The sequence below is a fragment of the Thermobia domestica genome, chromosome 10 (assembly GCF_964235325.1).
Source record: "Thermobia domestica chromosome 10, izTheDome1.hap1.1, whole genome shotgun sequence".
Classification (NCBI taxonomy): domain Eukaryota; kingdom Metazoa; phylum Arthropoda; class Insecta; order Zygentoma; family Lepismatidae; genus Thermobia; species Thermobia domestica.
Window position 1 is genome coordinate 177,704,581 of NC_137463.1, and position 19,444 is coordinate 177,724,024.

General features: G+C 33.5%; 1 protein-coding gene across 4 annotated transcripts in view; it reads left to right on the forward strand.

Moving 5' to 3' along the window:
* The window catches only part of LOC145662855 (uncharacterized), a 426,736-nt gene that overhangs the window by 184,794 nt on the left and 222,498 nt on the right, over positions 1-19,444 (forward strand). For all 4 annotated transcript variants that reach the window (XM_081728788.1, XM_081728787.1, XM_081728790.1 and 1 more), the window contains 2 exons: positions 12,537-12,624; positions 15,968-16,062. In XM_081728788.1, the coding sequence (XP_081584914.1) occupies positions 12,537-12,624; positions 15,968-16,062 (183 nt within the window). The remainder of the gene's footprint in view (positions 1-12,536; positions 12,625-15,967; positions 16,063-19,444) is intronic.

Here is a 19,444-nt window from a genome sequence, read left to right on the forward strand (position 1 = left end):
TTTTACTTACCACTAATGTTGCCTACCTTTATTCGCAATGCAATGTGTTACTAAAAAGCAAATCAACTAACACTCCTCTCCATCCACGCTCCCGAACTCGAAATACATAATTTACAGTTCTCTGTGTTGAGGGAAAGCACATTTATTATATTATTCTTTCAAATAACACGTTTCACAAATTACTTCACTTTCAATGTGTAATTTCATATCATCACTAACAATCATCTTGTTCCGATACGAAAATTACCCCCCTCACGCAAAAAGATAAACTGACCGTAGCGAAAGGGCGTGAACCTTCTTTAGGCGATTAATCGGGTCCAATATTTCAATAAAAGAGGATAAGTCCCTGCACACAAATATTTCAGTAAAAGAGGAAAGTTTATTAAAACTTTCTGAATACCTATTTATGGGCGAAATTTGGTACCCTTGGAACTTTTTAAGAGTTTGAAGGGCCGCCATTTTGAACATTTTCATCTGATTATTCTGGTTAACGAACTCATCAAGATATTTCAACAATTAATATTGGTGCCAAGTTTCGTCTCAATCCGCTGAAAATTAGGGTGGTTATGGTATTCACAAATAGCGTCATATATATACAGATAGATAGATAAATAGACACACAGAGGGAGAGAGAAAAAGTGTTTTGCTCCCTTCTCCCTTCTCGCACCTGTGCTGTGTCAAAGCTAAACCGGGCCTCTTTGCAAAACGTATTGACTAGCCTAACTTAAACACAAGCCTCTTACTTGCTAACGTAGAAACGTGGTCGAGAGGTGTAAGACATGTAGAAATTGTATACGACCTCTTTTAGCATTTCTCATGAGCTGTATGTATTATTAATAAAATTTTTAAAAAACGTCCTTGCCGGGGATTCGAACTGGCGTCCTTTGCATTTGTAAGCCAGCACCTTAACCACTACACCAAGATCATGGCGTGATAAACGTTTACTTGTTGTATTTGTGTTTTATGTTCCCTCTTCGACAATTTTTACTCTTTTTTTCTGCGTTTAGCACCTGTTTCTGGTTTTCTCTCGGTGTCGTCCTTTATTTACACTATGCACTATTCGTATTCACAGCTTGTGCCCCTCTGCAATGTCTTATTCAGATTAGACTTTTCTTCTTGCCCCTCAGTAAACATTTGATTGATTTTAATTCTCATACTCTCCACGGATGGAGCGCAGGAATGCCAGACTCGAAAAATAGGTGTAGATTTACTTTTCTGACAGATAATACGTCCTTTAAGTACATACTGTTTCAGACACACTAAGTTTACAAGATGTTCTAGGCTTGCGCCATTTAGGTGTTCTAAATTCATCTTCCACATTTGGTGCATTTGTTTCTTCTTTTTCCAAGAGATTGTGTACTAGAAGCAACAAACGCATCAACTTTATTAGATGGTAACTGTCGCCGATCATTTGAAAGTGAATATAGAAGAACCATGAAATAAAGTAAATAGACAATCGTCATTTTGTTATAAAATTACATGGCGAGTACATTTTATCTGATCCCAAACGGTTATCGTCGAATATATTCGGTTAAGGAGCACTCTGATTAGCTAAATTCACAAGACCTCAAAAATTTATCCCTCTACAAGCGACGTTCTCTTCATGGCCTCCGTGGCCATGTCGGAAGAGCACGTCCACCCTGGGGTAGATTCTTTTACTCGTTTAAAGTGTTTCTTAGACTCATTTTAATGTAAACACATTACGCATATAGGCGATTCAACATATTTTGGGAGAGTAATTTTGTGGCTCATTGACACTTACGGAATAACGAACATACTAGGCACGTTCCCCAGGTACATGACTGTGAATATCACTTACCAATGTGATTTCATTCTCATAGGTACATAAGGCGCATATTGGACACATTCCCATGTACCTGATGGAATGTGATACGCATATGCCTGCTATGAAATTGTGCTGTTAGGGAACGAACGCAACCGGAATCTGTGTTCTGGTATTTATGTAATTTTCTGTAAGATATTTTACCCTGGGTTTATCGCTACGTAGTACTTTAAGTCCGTTACGTCGATCTATTCAGCGTTTCCATCAGTAGCGTCGCCTTGTGCGGTTTGCAACATTACTTGAACCACCAAATATCGTGCGCTGTTTTTTTTTCTCGTAAAACGTTTAACAATATTTAGAATATTACGTATTATATTGTCGTTTCGTATCTACTATCAGTTTGCTTTACCTACTGCGTATATACATTCCATCATCACACTACGTTCGCAACAGAGCTGCGAGCCTGATAGACTGTTCTGTGTGTAGTACAGAAGGGAAGCGCGAGCAGCTGAGGAAAGGAACTGTGGTCTCCTGACGTTCAAATCAAGATTTGAATGAGCAGCGTTTACAGCTATTGTTGACTAATTTCCAGTAATGTGGCGCTTTAAACAAAATCAAAGACTGAACTGCAACTTAAAATAGGAGAATATAGTAGTATATAACTCATTATTTCAATCAGTTACTACATTTCTTTTATCTCAATTTCTTGAAATGAAAATAAACTAATGGAACAAACAAAATCACGGCGTTCCGAGATCACAGAGAGGCGACTGGGTGGTATAAAACCCTCCCCTAGATATTCGTAAATTAACACAAAACAAACATTTTAATTTATTTTAAATACGTATAATCTCTGGTTTGCCTTCAAGCTACGGTTTTCTTACCTAAATAAACTAAATGTTTGTAAGAGAAGCGAATAGGTTATCAAAACATATTATACTTGCTAACATTCGTGCAATGGTAAACTTGTACCTTCTGAATTATGGGAACCTGAAGGAAATTTTGAAACTGAATTTTAATTTCAAAATTCATCTTTAACACATGCAAAATAGAAAAAAACGTGAGTATTGTTATTTGCAGGAAAGTACGTTCAGCTGTAACACTTCTCAAAAAGACACAAAAAATATTTTTTTCGGGGGGGGGGGAGCAGAACGTACTTCGGAAGTTGTACTTTATGTGCAGAAACATTAGTCTCTCAGTGTATTTCAAAATAGCAAAACTAAGAACGTGTTGTGTGGTGGTATACTGATTGATTTAAAATATTTTTACTAGTATTTATTATTTCTTTTCCATAATTTCCATCAGATTAGTATGCCCTGCTCTTGGCCCGAATGAGCCACCCCTCCTTGGCACGAATGAGTCAGAGGTACAGTGATTCAGGCCCACACACCCTTTACTCGGGGCAAATTTTGACATAGCTATATAATTTTGGAGGTCAAAGTTAGACAGGACCAGGCCAGAGTCCAGGGGGAGTATTGCACTGGGATATGTACCTTGTAAGTTTCCAGGATGGTTAAAAAATTGACAAAAATGTAAATTTCGGAGGTTTGCAACACTTTTTTATCATCTAAGATATAATACCCTATATTGTTATATGATCTTACAGTATTTACAAGTGTATGTATAGCCCTCCTTAAGAAGGGATCTGACCTAAAATGATTTCATTACCTTTTATGGGCATAAATTTTGAAGATAGTTACCTTTTTTCTTACATTATTATGGAACAGAAGTTCCTCTGAAAGACTTACCTTAAATAATCTCGTTTTCTTTTACGGGTATAAAAAAATGATGGTTACCCTCTTTCTTGCCTTAATGGAGTACAGAAGTGTCCTTGGTGGACCTACCTTAAAGAGGAGGTGATGTATAGACCCACCTTAAATCTATAACTGAGAGCATGAAGTGCTTAAGTCGAATTTTGGCGGAAATGAGTTAAAACGAGATTTGTATAACTTTCGAAGGTCTGCAACGAATGATTAGTGGTATTTTGTTCTACACGGGTTGATGTAATTAATCGAGTATATAATGTAGTCTGTCCAATATGTATCTAGTGCTTAAGTAAGTATTTTTGCTGTTTTCTGGAAAACAAGGATTTGTGATTTACGCACTTCATGCTCTTAGGTACAGAAATGTTCTCGTTCTTTTTCTTACGGGCATAACATTTGGAAATTGTTATATGATTGAATACATAGTCTTGGAGGAATGTATGTCTTAATTGTCTGTCATAGAGCAAAGGTATATGATCAAACCCTCTTTAATTTTCGGCAAAGCTCATAGGTCAACATTAATATTTTGGTAGACTTAACACTATTGTCCAGGAGTAATTTCGTTCCCATGGATGGGTATAGAATTACCAAAAACTGAAAACTCTGGGGAGCAATACGTAACTTTTGAGGATCAATGTTAAATTTTGATTGGTAAGTTCCGAAGTATGGTGCTTAATTATTCAATAGTATGTCTCTGAAAGGATTCATTTACTCTTTAAGATGTGTAAAAGACAGGCGTTCAAGATCTTGTTAAATAATTACAACAGTTTAACGTTTCCGTTCGTGGATTAAATAAAAAAGATGACGCCACATTTATGCTTTGTCTAAACCTGATTGGATCGTTGTAACAACTCTTCTAATGAGACAGTTCTAAACATTTGTTATCCGTTTGAGCGAGTTTTAAGCGCTTAGTCGTTTGTTGCTCAAAAAGCGCTTCGCTGATGGAATCAGAATTGCGAGACTTATTTAACTAAACTGCTCCGATTCTTTTCGAAACGGCTCTGCTAAGTCCAAGAATTTTCAGAACTAAAAATTTTAAAAAACTAAGTTTTCAAACTGAAAACTTTCAAACTAAAAATTTTCAAACTAAAAAAATACATAATTTTCAATACTAAAAATTTTTCGAACTAAAAAAAGTTCCAAATTTTGAAACTTTCAAAGAAAAACTTTTCGAAATAAATTTACAAATAAAACTTTTCAAACTAATAGTTTCAAAATCAATTTTTCTTCGAATTTTAAGTTTTCAAACAAAAATTTTTGAACAAAGTTTTAAACCCAGTTTTGTAAAACTAAAAATTCCTAAATCAAACTTTTCTCTAATCAAATTTTTAAACCAAAATTTTTCAAACTAAAAATTTAAATCAAATTTTGAAAAACTTTAAAAAATTAAAACCAAAATTTTCGAACTAAAAGATTTAAACCAAATTTTGGAAATCTAAAATTCTAAAATCAAACTGTTCTCGAACTAAACATTTAAAGTTAAAATTTTTGAACTTGAGATTTTCCAATAAATATTTTAAATTAAATTTTTGGAACAAGACATTAAAATCAAATTTTGGAAACTTAAACCAAGGTTTGGACAAGTAAAAATTCGTAAATCAAAATTTCAAATCAACTTTTTCTAACTGAAATTTTTCAAAGGAAAAAATAGAAAATAAGTATTCTCGAACCAAATTTTCAAATCTAAAATTTTCGAACTAAAAATTTAAACCGAATTTCGGAAAACTAAATATTTTCAAATCATTTTAACTAAAATTAAATGAAAATTTTTGAAATTAAAAATCCTAAATCAGAATTTCAAATAAAAGTTTTCTGACTATAATTTTTCATATTAAATTAATTCAAAACAAATTTTGAAAGTTTTCTCGAACAGAACTTTCAAACTTAAAATTTTCGGACACTAAAAATTCTTAAAGGAAATCTTAAACCATTTTCTTACAATACTAAAATATTCAAGGTAATATTTTAAACTAAATTGTGGAAAAATATAACAATTTAAAATTTCTCAAAGTCCAGTACTGAAACCAATTTTCAACCTTAGAATTCACAAGTCAAAATTGATTGAAACGAGAGAAAAAATAGTGTTCAGGGAAATAAGATTTCAAGAAATAACCAAACTTATTTTTCAACTAGTTGTATCTTAAAGAAAGTTATTTGCTTTCATTATTCAATATATAATTTTATTAAGACGATATATGCGGAATCTAGTTAAATGAATATGCGATACGTCTCGCAGACGTATCCTGTAAAGAAAAGAAGAAGCAATATATTTGCTTACGTGTTTATTCGAATTTGTTTTCCGGAAAGAAGAAATAACGAGTAGATATTGATTTTATTACATAAAAGGGAAAAATAAAAAAGAATGGAAAACTTATTAATAAAAGTTAGATGTGTAGCAATCCGTGTCCTCAATCTCTGCTTAGTTCTTGTAACTCCCCTCCTCCTCCTCTGTGTTTGAATGTATAACATGACTGTATTTCTTTATTTTTCTTCCGCTGATGGTGTTTTATGGTAAGGGAAAAGGAAAAGGAAAGAAAAAAAGACTATGTTACACGGGAGAAATGGTTTCATCGGTTATTTACAATTTTTCATCGTCTTTTTCGTGCTCAAGTTTTCGTTCTTTAACGTATCCGTATTGAACCGTATCATACGAGTTGAGTTCTTGGAAACGTCGTTTTGTGTACTGGATGCTCTTTTTTTTTTTTTTGCGTATGAAATGCTATAGTTTTTGGTACGGCAAATTTTATGTGGAATGGTGATTTTCACTTGTCCACGACATTGATTAGAAACCATTTCTTTTAAGGTGATGAATTTTAGATGTTGTCTAGTCTCATAGTTTAACGTAAATCCTCTAATCTTGCATATATAGCTCATAACGTTGGTGTCATAATTATATATTTGTAAACCGTAGTTCTTTAGACCTTTTGATGTAGGCTAGTTACCGTCAGACATATAACTTAAATAAGTTGAAGGTTCAACGGTTGGATTCCCGGGCTTTTCCGTAAATATGACAGAATCCGCATCAAAGTACAACACACGTTCGTGCAAAATTTCCAGGTACTTGTACAGCTCCAGACGTGCCTGAAATGTAGACGCTCCAAGTACTACATTGGTATTTTGATTTTGAAGAGGGACATGTTGATTGCACTGCCAAAGCGAACACAACATGGTATCGTTGATTGGTACAATTTGATGGAATTCATTATCGCAGGAAGGTATTTTCTCATGTAATTCTTCTGGCCAATCAGTAATAGTGGTCTGGCTAAAGTTTGAACGCTGGGCTAATTTGTTCCAAATTGTATTTAATGCGATATAGACAAGCTTTGTGGGGCAGGATTATTTTCAATTTTGGCCGGGTCCAAAGCAATGCCTTCACACTCCTGGACGGTTTGTATAAATTTAATTTTATCTTTTTCGGTGACGCATGTACTTGCCCATTCCAGAAGCCCTCATTTTTTATTTTAGAAACGTATTGATTTATTCCTCGAGTAAACCACCTGTTTTCGTGATGGAATCATATTGCTCGATGTCATAGTTCCAAATTTCAAAGATTCCCACCGGTTGATATCCTAAGTCTATTTTTTTTTTTTTTTTGTATTTCGTACGACACCCACGTTCCTGTTAGGCAACGCTCCTTATCGTTGTGTGCATGTTGCTGTGACGAGAGAATTCATTTCTTCAGCACAAGCATCACATAATAGAAAGAAAAGTTTCATGTTACGTCGATATGGGAGGAGGTTATGATGAATGTGGCAACATAGAAGGTTGTCATTGTTACGTAATTACTTACTTTACTTATTGATGGTATATTCTCATCTCCCTGTAGACAAATTCGTGGGTGCTCAGTTTATTTAGGGGAGTTGTTGACGGACGGGTATAAACTAACAATATCCAGATATCTTATTTTGTCTCCTACCTTTTCGTCGACTTGACGGCACAGTTTCACAGAATTGGTCCTGCCTCTTAAAAAGCTATATCTTGGAGCTAAGGGGTTGCAATTTATGAACGGTTGATTCTTAAGGTACGTCGCCATTGCTGGATTTTGCTTCAAGAGTTGTTTAAATTCACGCTCTCATATTTCATGAACAATTTTCTCTAATTCACGCAGTATTGCGAATTTTCGTTGTGTGCACTCATAACAAAATTCCATGGCGTGTTCAGGATTGCCGTAGATGGGCTGATTACGTCCTGTAGTGATACAAGTCGGACGACCATGGTAAAAACCCCTGCATTCTAATGGATGTGCTCTTGTGACGTCTCGGGATTTCTGTAATAGCCATCAACTCGCAATCCCACAAACAATACTTCTTTTTGTCGAATTGCATGAAAGATTTGTTTCCCTTCTGTTTTCTCAATGTAGACCATCCATTGCATTGCAGCGGTCGATTGGGTACTTCTCCAGCGGTAGCCATGTGCCGGTAGAATTCCAATGGTATCGTCTTGAGGAAATTTCAATGAAATACTAAATTTGAAGCTCTTGAATCGTTATCGTCTTCAGGAAGGGATTCACTTTGGTTCCTGCATCAAATGATGTCATAAAGGAAATACATGCTTGGCGTAGTATATTGATATCTTAAATGCAATAGTTTATAATTTCCTTCTGGAAATGAAACGTGTCATTACGATGTTCATTCTACCTTAGCATAAACTTGTTTACGTATTGTACGGACATTTCATTTGTACCACAAATCTTTAGGAAATGGTCCATATACGTTTGGTTTTCTTTGGTGTTGAAGAAATGCGGGAAAAAGTCTTTGGTTGCAGAGAAAATGAAGAGTCAATCAATGTCAGATTTAGTCTTAAACTTAGTATCTTGCTACCATTTAATGTAAGTCTCCATTGACATTGTTCCAGCATAGCCTTTAGAATAAAACGTCCATCATAGTCTTTCGCATTGAATACGTTATCTACTTCGTACAAAAGAATACATTCCGAAACTTTTAGTACCTTGCTTCACCATTTTACAGATAAATTCTCTTTGATGATATGGAGCATTTCGGTGATTACTGAAATATTCTTCGCCACAAAAGTGACGATTACAATCATTGCACAACATCAACGTTTGATTCTTGTCGCAAAAATTTCTTTGTAAACATTTCGAACATGCTACAGGAAAACTTTTGGCATGTTCATTACGTTTACTGTATTTCTTATTGCACGCTTCGGAGTAGAAATTGGTGGGAAAACAAACGGTCAAAGACTGAATAATATCAAAATGGCCAGCGAAACAAATACAATTTATGGAAGTGCGATTTTCATCATAGGCCCCTCGTACATGATGTCATAATCTGAGAAACTGGTGTAAACAGTAATTTTGTACTCTTTGAGGTAAGACTGGAATTGCCGAATGTCATTCACACTGGCCACATGGTCCAAATTGACGCCTACCGCAGCACATAAAACATCGACCTTTTGGTCCACAACACGTTTAGACGGGCGTTGATACTGCTTATAACGTTTCATATCTACATTCTTGTATTTCTTCAGACCAATAGCAATTACAAAGGCGTACGCTAGAATCTTGAGTCTTGATTTACAAGAGTGTGACATACAACTTTAAAACACAACCAAAAGTAAGAAGTGGTACAGGTATTAATTTTTTCTATATGTTCCAATGTATCGCGTCCTTAGTCCAGGTCACTTCTTACATCCTTTCATAAGAAAGTAGAAAATCTGAAAAGAAAGTGGAGTTACAGTGTTCGTCTGTTAGTCGGTAATTCAGAGAATGCCAAAGCAACCAACCAGTTCTTTTTTTAAAACAAAATCTAGAATGAAATGAATTTCTGTCTAGAAGATGGTCTATAGGATCCATAATTGTATATTTTCCTTCTGGTCAGTATAAGTAATTGAAATTACATAATATCATTCGGAATATTTTTCTCATATAAGAAGATGCAGCTTGCTTGTACAAAATTGAGGACAATTTCTGAACTAGGTGACAAAATGGTGGCAAATCTCACCCCATATAACCTTACAAATGATGCTGACTCAACCATCGGCCATCAGAATATCTTAATCACCCTGTATTGGGAAGCCATCTTAGATAAATTCTATGATCTAGTTGCAAGTTGTCACGTGTTTGTCACATCTACCGGCTTATGTAGAAAGATCCAGAAGTTGGATCCATGGGTACCGCACGTACTTAGTGAACGAAAAAAATGATCGTTTGACAATTTGTGCTTCTTTGTTGTCTCATCATAATCGAGTTTTCATTGCACAACATCAATCGTTCCTGTTATATATTGTTACTGATAATTAAAAATGGTGTCTATATGGGAATATCCGTAAAAGGAAGGTTATGGCTTAGTCCCAAGAAAAGAACAGCTTCTCTGCAAAATGTATTGTTCATCCTAACAGGGTTATGTTATGCAAATGGTAGGACACAAAAGGAGTATTGTACCATGAATTCCTTCCTAGGAATAAAACCATTACATCAGAAGTTTATTATCAACAATTGAAACGACTTGCGGCAGCAATTGAGGAAAATCGGTTTAGACAAAATCACGTTTTTCTGCATCATGATAATGCACTCCCTTATGTTGCCAATATGAAAAAAGCAATTACCTATAACCGCTTTCCGTGATCTGTCCTCCGTTGTCCTTCCAGTGAGTGCTTTCTGGAGATCTAGACTTACCTGGGTAAGACGTTGAAGGACATCTCCCAAAAGGAATTACGGGATTGTTTCCGAATTGCCCGCCGGTCTCAATAACGAGATGAATATTAGGCACAGAGAGGTTCGGATGTTGCGTCTCGAAAACCTCACGGACGATTAGACGGTCACTCAGACAACAACGCACATAAACATCGTTCATACATACAACAAAAGACACTGGATCATAGGTCACCATGCTTATTTATTAAAATACTATTAAAAGAAATAACGGATTGGAAAATAATCACAACACTCAACACTGAATATGTATAATTATTTTCGTTAATAAAATCACACTTTGCTTTTTCACTACACTATAGCCCTTTATCACTTTTATATATCGGTAGAAAAGATTATGATTATGATTCCACTAGATATGCTTTTCTCGCACCACTAATGCACTTGGGGGATTAGCACTGGGAAAATGTCACCGGGATAAACCCACGAAGTAATATAGTTGCTGCTCCAAACAATCCTCAAATGTCGACGTTAATCCTCAGTAAAAATAGGTCTTCAAAGTGGAATGATTATGCTGGAGGGCGCGTTTATAACTTATACGCACAAGGTGTGTGAACCTGGGATTTACTGATTGGGGCTAGTTAATAACTATATCCCTTAGCACAACATTATACTTGATGCCTGATGCAACGTGCGTGGTTCCTGCTCACAATTCGGGAGCAAGATTCTTCGAACTCGGTGGTTCGAGATACCAGCTGCATTGATCAACTGATCAATGTTGTCAGTTCGTTTTCAAAAGCATTCAGGTTAAATCGCCTGTATGTAGATGCAAATAGAACATAAAAAAGAGTTGACGTTAATTATAGTCCACTGGCCACGACGCACAAGACATTGCGATAACTTGACTGTTGGAACATTCAGATAACGAACTGCTAAAGTGATGTGGCTGGCATCGCTGTGGTGCTCAAGATACCTGGTGTGCTCTGAATCGCAGCATTTCCATAAATGATTGGGGAATACACTTAATTAAGTTCCAAATAACCATAGAACATAAATTTAACATATTAGTAAGTCAGGGAGAAACACTGAGAAGCTTCGTCGCTCACTGAAATGTTCTCACCACAAGGCAACGTTTTAAATATATATATGAATAAACGATAAAGACTTCTTTGTTCAATTGCGTGGTATAGAAATAATTCCCACAGAAGAAATTACTTAATTGCGTCGCAGAATAAAGTATAAATCGAAAAATATTTACTGTTTTTCCGAAATATATAGAGCGTCCACAAAAATACTTCTATAACCTGGTGACGGTTATATATGTAAGAGCTCGGATGGGAAATTGTCCTTTCCTCTTATTCACCTGACGTTGCCCCTTCAGATTTTCAACTTTTCCTTTCCATTTTCACTCAAATTCAAGTACACAACTTCGAAGATGAAACTGCTCTCCAAATTTTGATTGGAGGCTTCCTAAACTCAAAACCATATTTCTACAGACAAAGGATCCAAAAACTACCCCAACGTTGGTAGGAAGTTATTGACAATGATGGAGATTACACTGTTCAATAGCTGCTTTTTTAACTTGGTCTAGTTTTTAACTGAATTTTGTAAATAAAACACTAAACAAACAAACCTAACAATCCTATACATAAAACGCTACAGATTTATGCATCAACCTAATACTATTGGTGCCGCCTTATTTGTCGATATTCTATACTATTCATGTTTTAATCAATTTTGCTTGAGGCAAATGTCTTAGCTGTCTATATTAAAGGACATCTATCCTTAAGCAGTCAATATTTTATTTCTACTTGGTTGGGTTGACGATGTGTGATTTTGCATGTTTGTTATTGCATTGGATATACCCATATTACATGCGTAGACGTCCTGCTATCGATAATTAAGATATGGGTATTCTAGCCGTTGATATTGTTATAGTTTCTGATGAGGGATGGAATGGTGTTCGATGTCTTGGGTTTGGATATATTTTGATGGTTGATCTTTCGACGATATTTGTTATATGTCTTCGATGTTACGTACAGGCGTTTATTATAGACTGTTGATGTTTTATGTCGGCAATAACATGGCCGTTAATGTTGCTTGGTTTTCAACATGATACCCAACAATACTTAATTTATATGAATTTGTTTTATAACATACAGTCTTCTGTTATTTGATATTTCACGAAACAAAACTCACCATAACCTCTGCATAAAAATTACTTGAGAACACTAACTATTAGATAATGGAACATTTTCTCTTTAAGATATGTAAAGAATAGAGTTCTAGAAATACGTGTATTTAAATATTAGTGAACATTGGTCCACAATATTTAAAATAATTCAAGATATCCTAAACATCCTGACATATTATATTACAGATATTTCTGGTGTGGACGAGGAACATTGCTTTTGTCCTGCAACATGCGACGAACTGAATTATGAAGTATTGAACATTTACAAAGGGTCGTAAGTATCTAGTAGATTATCACAAATCTACACAACAAGTTTTCGTTGCTTGTAGTTAATATATATCCCACTATTGAACACAATAAAGAATTAATCAAATACCTTTTTAGTCTTTGACTCCTATCGATGTAAATATACATTGTTTTCCAGGAAGCTAAGTTCGCTAATAAAGCATATTTACATCACTGGCTTTAAAATTCTAAGTAAAATTGAACGTTGTTAATATTAATGCCTTAGCTACTTATTTCTGCCATCTGTGCACAAGACATTTCAAATATGGGAACGATATCTAGCTGATTTTTTTATTTTAATTTTTATACTAAAATGAGTCTATACCGTAGCAGAGTTCATTTATCATTTATTTCTTTTTAAAGATTTCCCCAATAAGCTTAGTGATCACCTCTAATATAAAATTGGGAAAAAATTAACTTGAATTATTGTTCAAATTATCTTACATTAAGTTACATTAGAAAGCTATGGAAATTAAGAATACTTCAACAATTCACAATAATAAAGACGTTGAAGTAAGTAAAATTTGAACCCACACTCATACGGATAGGAACTATTGTATGATCAAGCGTCCGTAGGAAAAAGTATTTTGTTGAAATGGGTCGAAAAAGAATTCAAGAAAAGAGATCCACCAATTTAACTCAAGTTCGCATTCTACAAAAAGAGCACATAAGAAGGAAATTTTTCACAATTTTAAGTGGATTTTATTATAGACCAATGTAAATCATGATGTAAATGCTATCAAGGGAGCCCAACCCGCACGTATCCCTTGGAAAGTAATGTTTTGGGTGTAGTAGTTTTATGGATTTCTAATATCCTTTTGTTTCTAGATAGGCAAGAGTTAATAATTTCCATGTCGCTGACAATGCTAAAACTGGCAAACATTACCCAATCAAAAAAAGAAAAAATTATGTTTAAACGATTTGTTGAACTTAGATTTGAAAAATATGATCCTAAAAATTTAGGAATGTACTCAACCAGTGGAAATACAGTTTCATTAGAGAGGAAACACATTACGCAAATTGTTTGTTCAACGAAATTGGGATAATTCGTTTATGTGCATAGTTAGAATGTGCATGGGAGTGGTCACTACTGAGAGATACTGTGGTATATTTCCGGAAGTAGAATTTAGCCGAATGGTATTATTATAAACGTATTTTGCACAAACGGTAATTGAAGAAAAAATCGATTATTTCTTCTAGGTTTCCAAGAAGATAGGGAAGAAAATAGTGAAAGATGTAAACAAAATGATTTGTAAACAATTTCCTTTGATGGTGTTATATTTATGTATAGAAATTATATGTTATATATATATATATATATATATATATATATATATATATATATATATATATATATATATATATATATAAGATAGAGAGGGCTGAACAAGAAATGGTTAACAATTGTGCATCTGCTTTGATATTTAAGAATGTATTTTTTTTACAGATTTAGTATGTGGAACTAAGATTTGACAAAAATTACGTAATGCAGTTAAAAAATAAATAAGATTAAGGTTAAATGCAAATATGTTATTTATTTAAGATACATATGAGTGTAAACGCGTTTCCAAATACAAACTATATGGTTAATTGAGAAGGTATTGTGGGTTTACAACACGACTAAAGTTTTAAAAAATATATAAAAATAAAGGCGGATTTTGATGCAAGCGCCCGTTGCGTTATTTGCTTGCTATGTGGCTGAGAGAGTTGTTAAAGTACGGTTGTACGGGTAACACAGCTCACTGTTGGCTACACATAGAAACCGTAAGCAACGATTGCAACGAATCCTTGCATGAAAATCCACTCTGATAACACATGGAACAAATAATTTTGCACGTGACAGGGGAAATTCAGAGATAATTCATTACGAATGTAATTTTTACTCAACTTTTACTTCCGTTTCACTCATAACAAATAATTTTGCTGAGCAATATTCTCATAATTTTCTTTGTAGTCTCTTATTATCATTACATTTGTTGGAATTTGTCTAAATAAAATTATCGGTAATTCATGGCAGAAAGTTAACCGTTTATGGTACAGTTTACCACAATCAGTGAGCTGTTATTATGTGCGGAACAGAGCAATATTTTGATAAAGAATGATACTATACACTTGAAACAACATGGAACTAATCAGTTATATTAATATTTTATGTTGTACTTCATTTTGGTAAATACTACTTCGTTCTGAGAATATTAGCACGAGGAAGATAGCTATTACAATGAATTATTTGACTTTAAGTAATCATATTTTGATTGAGCTCTTGTGGAACATTCATACTTTGTATACGGTTCAGCTTACAAGGTTTAAGGTTTGATTATAAATGAGGGCTCGGGAAAAGATAATGGTAAGCCACCATTTTGTCAAAATTAAGTTATTGGATGTAATTGATTGGAATTGGACACATAATGTTACCTAGGTAATTAGTGCTCGGAAAAATGCCAATAGATAACACCCGAAGCTCGTTTCTTGTGTATAATAGCATTGCATTAGATGGGAATGTTGAACCGCTCAAATATTGCAACTACTATTAAAATTAGTAAAAAAATGCAATATATTTGAATTTTATGATGCATTCGTGAAAAAACAACTAAGTCTATGGCCTATGGAATCCGGAGGTTCAATGCCACGTACACAAAAGCTCTCCATTGACATCTGTTCTTAGTCAACTGGATAAAATTTCTACTTTGTATCTCTATTTTTCTGAGAACAGTTAGATATTTTTATATTTTGAATTAAATGAATCTATTTACGTTTCTTAAAAAATAAACTCCCTCTAATGTGTGACGATGGTTTTGGTTTCATACCATTACTGTATGTTTTACAGAAGTTCTCTGTGTCAAGTTAATAAACAATCGTTAACAATTTAAGTCTTGAGCTTTATCATTTTAAATGGTCCTAGGTCATGCCATATTTACAAGGTTTTCTTTTAAATGTTGAGTTTTATATTTCCCTACGTAAACACCCAATTTCGAGAGAAATGTTTAAAATTGGATGTTGAATAATATTTTTAAAATATTGAGAATATAAAAATAGAGAAAAAGAGTTTAATTATATATTAATGAGCTCATGGAGTAAAAACTGACGTTTAAACACTGTACATTTCATATATCATTTGTTTCTCGTATCTTTTACTGGCATTGCATAGGCAATTGATGAAGTCTTGTAATAAGAGAACGAATTCAACAAGAGTACACAACACTTATATAATAAGCTATTTGGGAATTATTTTATGATGGTGATTCATGTGGATAGCAAATATTTAGTGTTAATTTATTTTGTTCATTTATTACATACGTTTCTTGGCTTTACGTTTCGTTTCTATTTTGTAGGTCACCATTTATTTCAGGAATGGGCTACATGATGCCTTCATTTCCAGTCTTTGGCTATAAAAGAGATGAAATATATGGAATTTTGGAAGTTCTAGGTAATATATATATTTATCAAATGTGTTAAATGATGTCATAACCTAGAGATAAACACATTAAAATTTCATTTAATTAAAAAAAAGTATGTAGGATAATTGTATTCATCTACAGAATTAATTTAAAGCACTTACAAGTTATAGTTTTAAATAAAGGAAATCGTTATATTTCGAATAGTATGAATAGCATTTAAAATGTATGTTAAGTTAGAAACAATATTTTCGAAAAGTCATTTCCAAGTATTAGGAATTCTTTGTGCGGCCAATTTTTTGTTTGTGGAACTATAATTAGAAATTTAAAATGAACAAAATTAACATTTATAGAAACAGATGGCCTTAACAAATAAATCATTTTTTGTACTAATTTGTGCAGCAAACATGTTCCATTATATAATTTTAAGATGGTGGTTGTAGTATGGCGTTAACTCAAATCCATCAGTGTTGGAGTAAAGCAACATTTGTACAAACGAATAGTATTAATTCATAGTTCTTCGTCTGTGCTTATGTATGCATCTAAAATTTTTGTTCATACAACTGACTATAAAATTATATTAGTTTTAATATGAAAGTCCTACTTAAGGACAAGTCAGAACTATCAATATTGTATTAAATTAGAGTATGTCCAAGTGAATGGTCCTATTCAATAGATATTATTTTTTGCTGGTTTGTGGAAGAGAAAGCGTTACGTTTGTGAAATCGTAATTACAAACTTAGAGCGATTTCAAAATGACTGTTTTAGCTTAACATTGAATCAGAACTGGCAATTGTGTTTTACAAAAAATCAATATTTGTACAACGAATAATATTATCCCATATATTTTCGTTTTTAATAGTGTGTCACTCAAAAATACTTTGCCTGTGGAACTATAATTACAAAATTATAGGAAACGTTTTGTGAAGCAAAGGTTTTGTTTCTGTATATATAATTAGAATATTAATGCAATTTAAAAATGCCGATTCTAGTTTAATATCAAGCCAAAGCAATCGATATTCGAAAAACGGAAACCTATACATTACGAATTAACTATAGTAACCGGTATATCTTTGTTTGTGAAGGTTTCTGCATCAAAGCTTTGGTTAGCGAACTAAAAGTTTAGTTTGTGCAATAATAATTTCAATATTACAACAGTTATCAGTTCACATTGTGCCAGAACACCACAACTTGAAACATTCAAATTTGTAAACCTTAATAATCTTAATCTATAGATCTTACTTGTTCGTGTCTGCTGAATTATGAATTAAAACTGCCAGTTTCAGTGGTTGTTCTTTTGAATAAAAGCTTCAGTTTGAATTCAATTTTAAGTGCACACTATTAATAAAATCTTTCATTTTTCAAACCTAAGCATAATAATTGAACTGCTAACACATCTGTACGTCATACTCTTCTTAATAATAAACAGTCACTGTAATAAGTGTCCCTACTGCTACTACTGTTTGTTCCCGACGCTAATATATATAGTTACATGGGTTACTAAGTGGTATAATCTGGAAGCGATTTGCTGATTTAAAACTACTAATGGACCTTAGATGTATAAGATCATTTTGGTAAATAATTGTGTAACAAAAAAGTTCCTTTGTCCAATGAAAGTCTCTAAATTATAATCTCACGATTTTATAGAACACAGAGATTTCATAATATAAGTCTCTTCATGCTTATGTTATTATCTAGGAATGCTTATTCGTCACGTATTAAGTTTACAAAGGCATAGAGTAGATTTACTACATCCTTCGAACATGTGATTATTTTAGAAGTTACTAGCATGTTAATGATCATTAATAGCAAAATTGTTTGAATGAACACACATTAAAACAATGTTGATTTGTCTGTAATAAATAGAATCCAAATAACCCATCTTGGAAAAACTTAACACAGGACAGTGTAACATAAATACACTGTTACTAACATGGGAAATCATTTGCAAATTGCACCACATCCAAGTTAATACATACAGTATTAACAATGGCTGTATATTAGTTAAAGACAATTCTTGATTGTGCACAAACAAAGTTCTATTCTTTAGATAAATAATGTTTTACAAATAATAATTTTTGGAGTAGTGATGGGTTTAACTTGACTTCAAATTATAACTGACTATATTTAAATGCACAATTGAGCATCAACGAAAATTGTCGGCTAAAACCAATAGGTCGTAACATTTATCGTATAGATGTGATTTTGGATTGAGCATAGGCCATCATTCTGAAAATGCTAACAATATGTAGTTGGAGTTGAACATACTAAAATGTCTTTTGCACAAACTTCTACAAACTGTGCTCAGGTGCCTGAGTTTGCATCTCGACCCTGCTCTTTAAAATTCGAGCACTAACGATAGGACCAGTGCATCGTTTGTGATCATTTGCTCGTGGAACACACTTTGTGTTTCATTAATTATAGAGATATAACCAAAAAAGCTAATGAGACTGTCCAACTTCATGTTATCCTATTACTTCAGTCACCAATGAAGAAATAATTCCATTCATTGTTATTTTGCTTATACTCGTTTGTACACGTTAAACTATAGATTATACTTCAATAGTTACGAAGATACAAAGAAAATGCTGCTTAGATTTCACTCTTCTCCTTTCTGAACTACGTGATAAAACTAGTATTATTAGTTAGTGTATCATTCGCGCAGCTTGTACGGTAAATGCGATCGTTTGTGCTTTCATAGTACTGGTGATATAACACGAAATCTAAAAGCTGGGTTATTAAGGACGCATATGCATATGCAAGTGGGGGTGCAGATTTTTGGTGGGGGCCAACTTATGATATATCAAAATCTATACAAATTGAAGTAGAAACACAGTTAACGGCAATCGTTAGCGCACTTAAAAAACATTAAGCATTAACGTTTACCACATTTTACGATTTATTCAAGAGATTTTTGGGGGGCCAACTTCAGAAATATCAAATTGCATAAAGGCTGTTAGTGTTTTCTAGAAGCACTAACGATGCACTAACAAGTGATACTATTTTTTTGTTAGTGCTTGAATTGGGGACAATTTCAAGCAGACTTACAAAGATATTTTATTTTAGCTCCTACGCTAATGAAACACTAACGTTAGGGGGTTGGTGCACTAACATTGCACTAACGATTGCACTAGAAGAGGTTATGAGTGCTTTTGAATTTGGCGGAAATTTGTTGTAATAAAAAAATACCCATAAATTTCTTATAAACACTAACGAAACTATTTGTTTTCTAGAAGCTCGAACTATGCACTAACGAATAGCATTATTTTTTTCGTTAGTGCTTATAGTAGTGGCTAAGTTCATACTATTTCTCAAAGTTTTTACTTGTAGCACCTATAGGTATGAAGCAATAACGTTAGGAGTTCGTGCACTAAGAAGCACTAATGATGCGCTAACGAATGGCACTAATTGCTT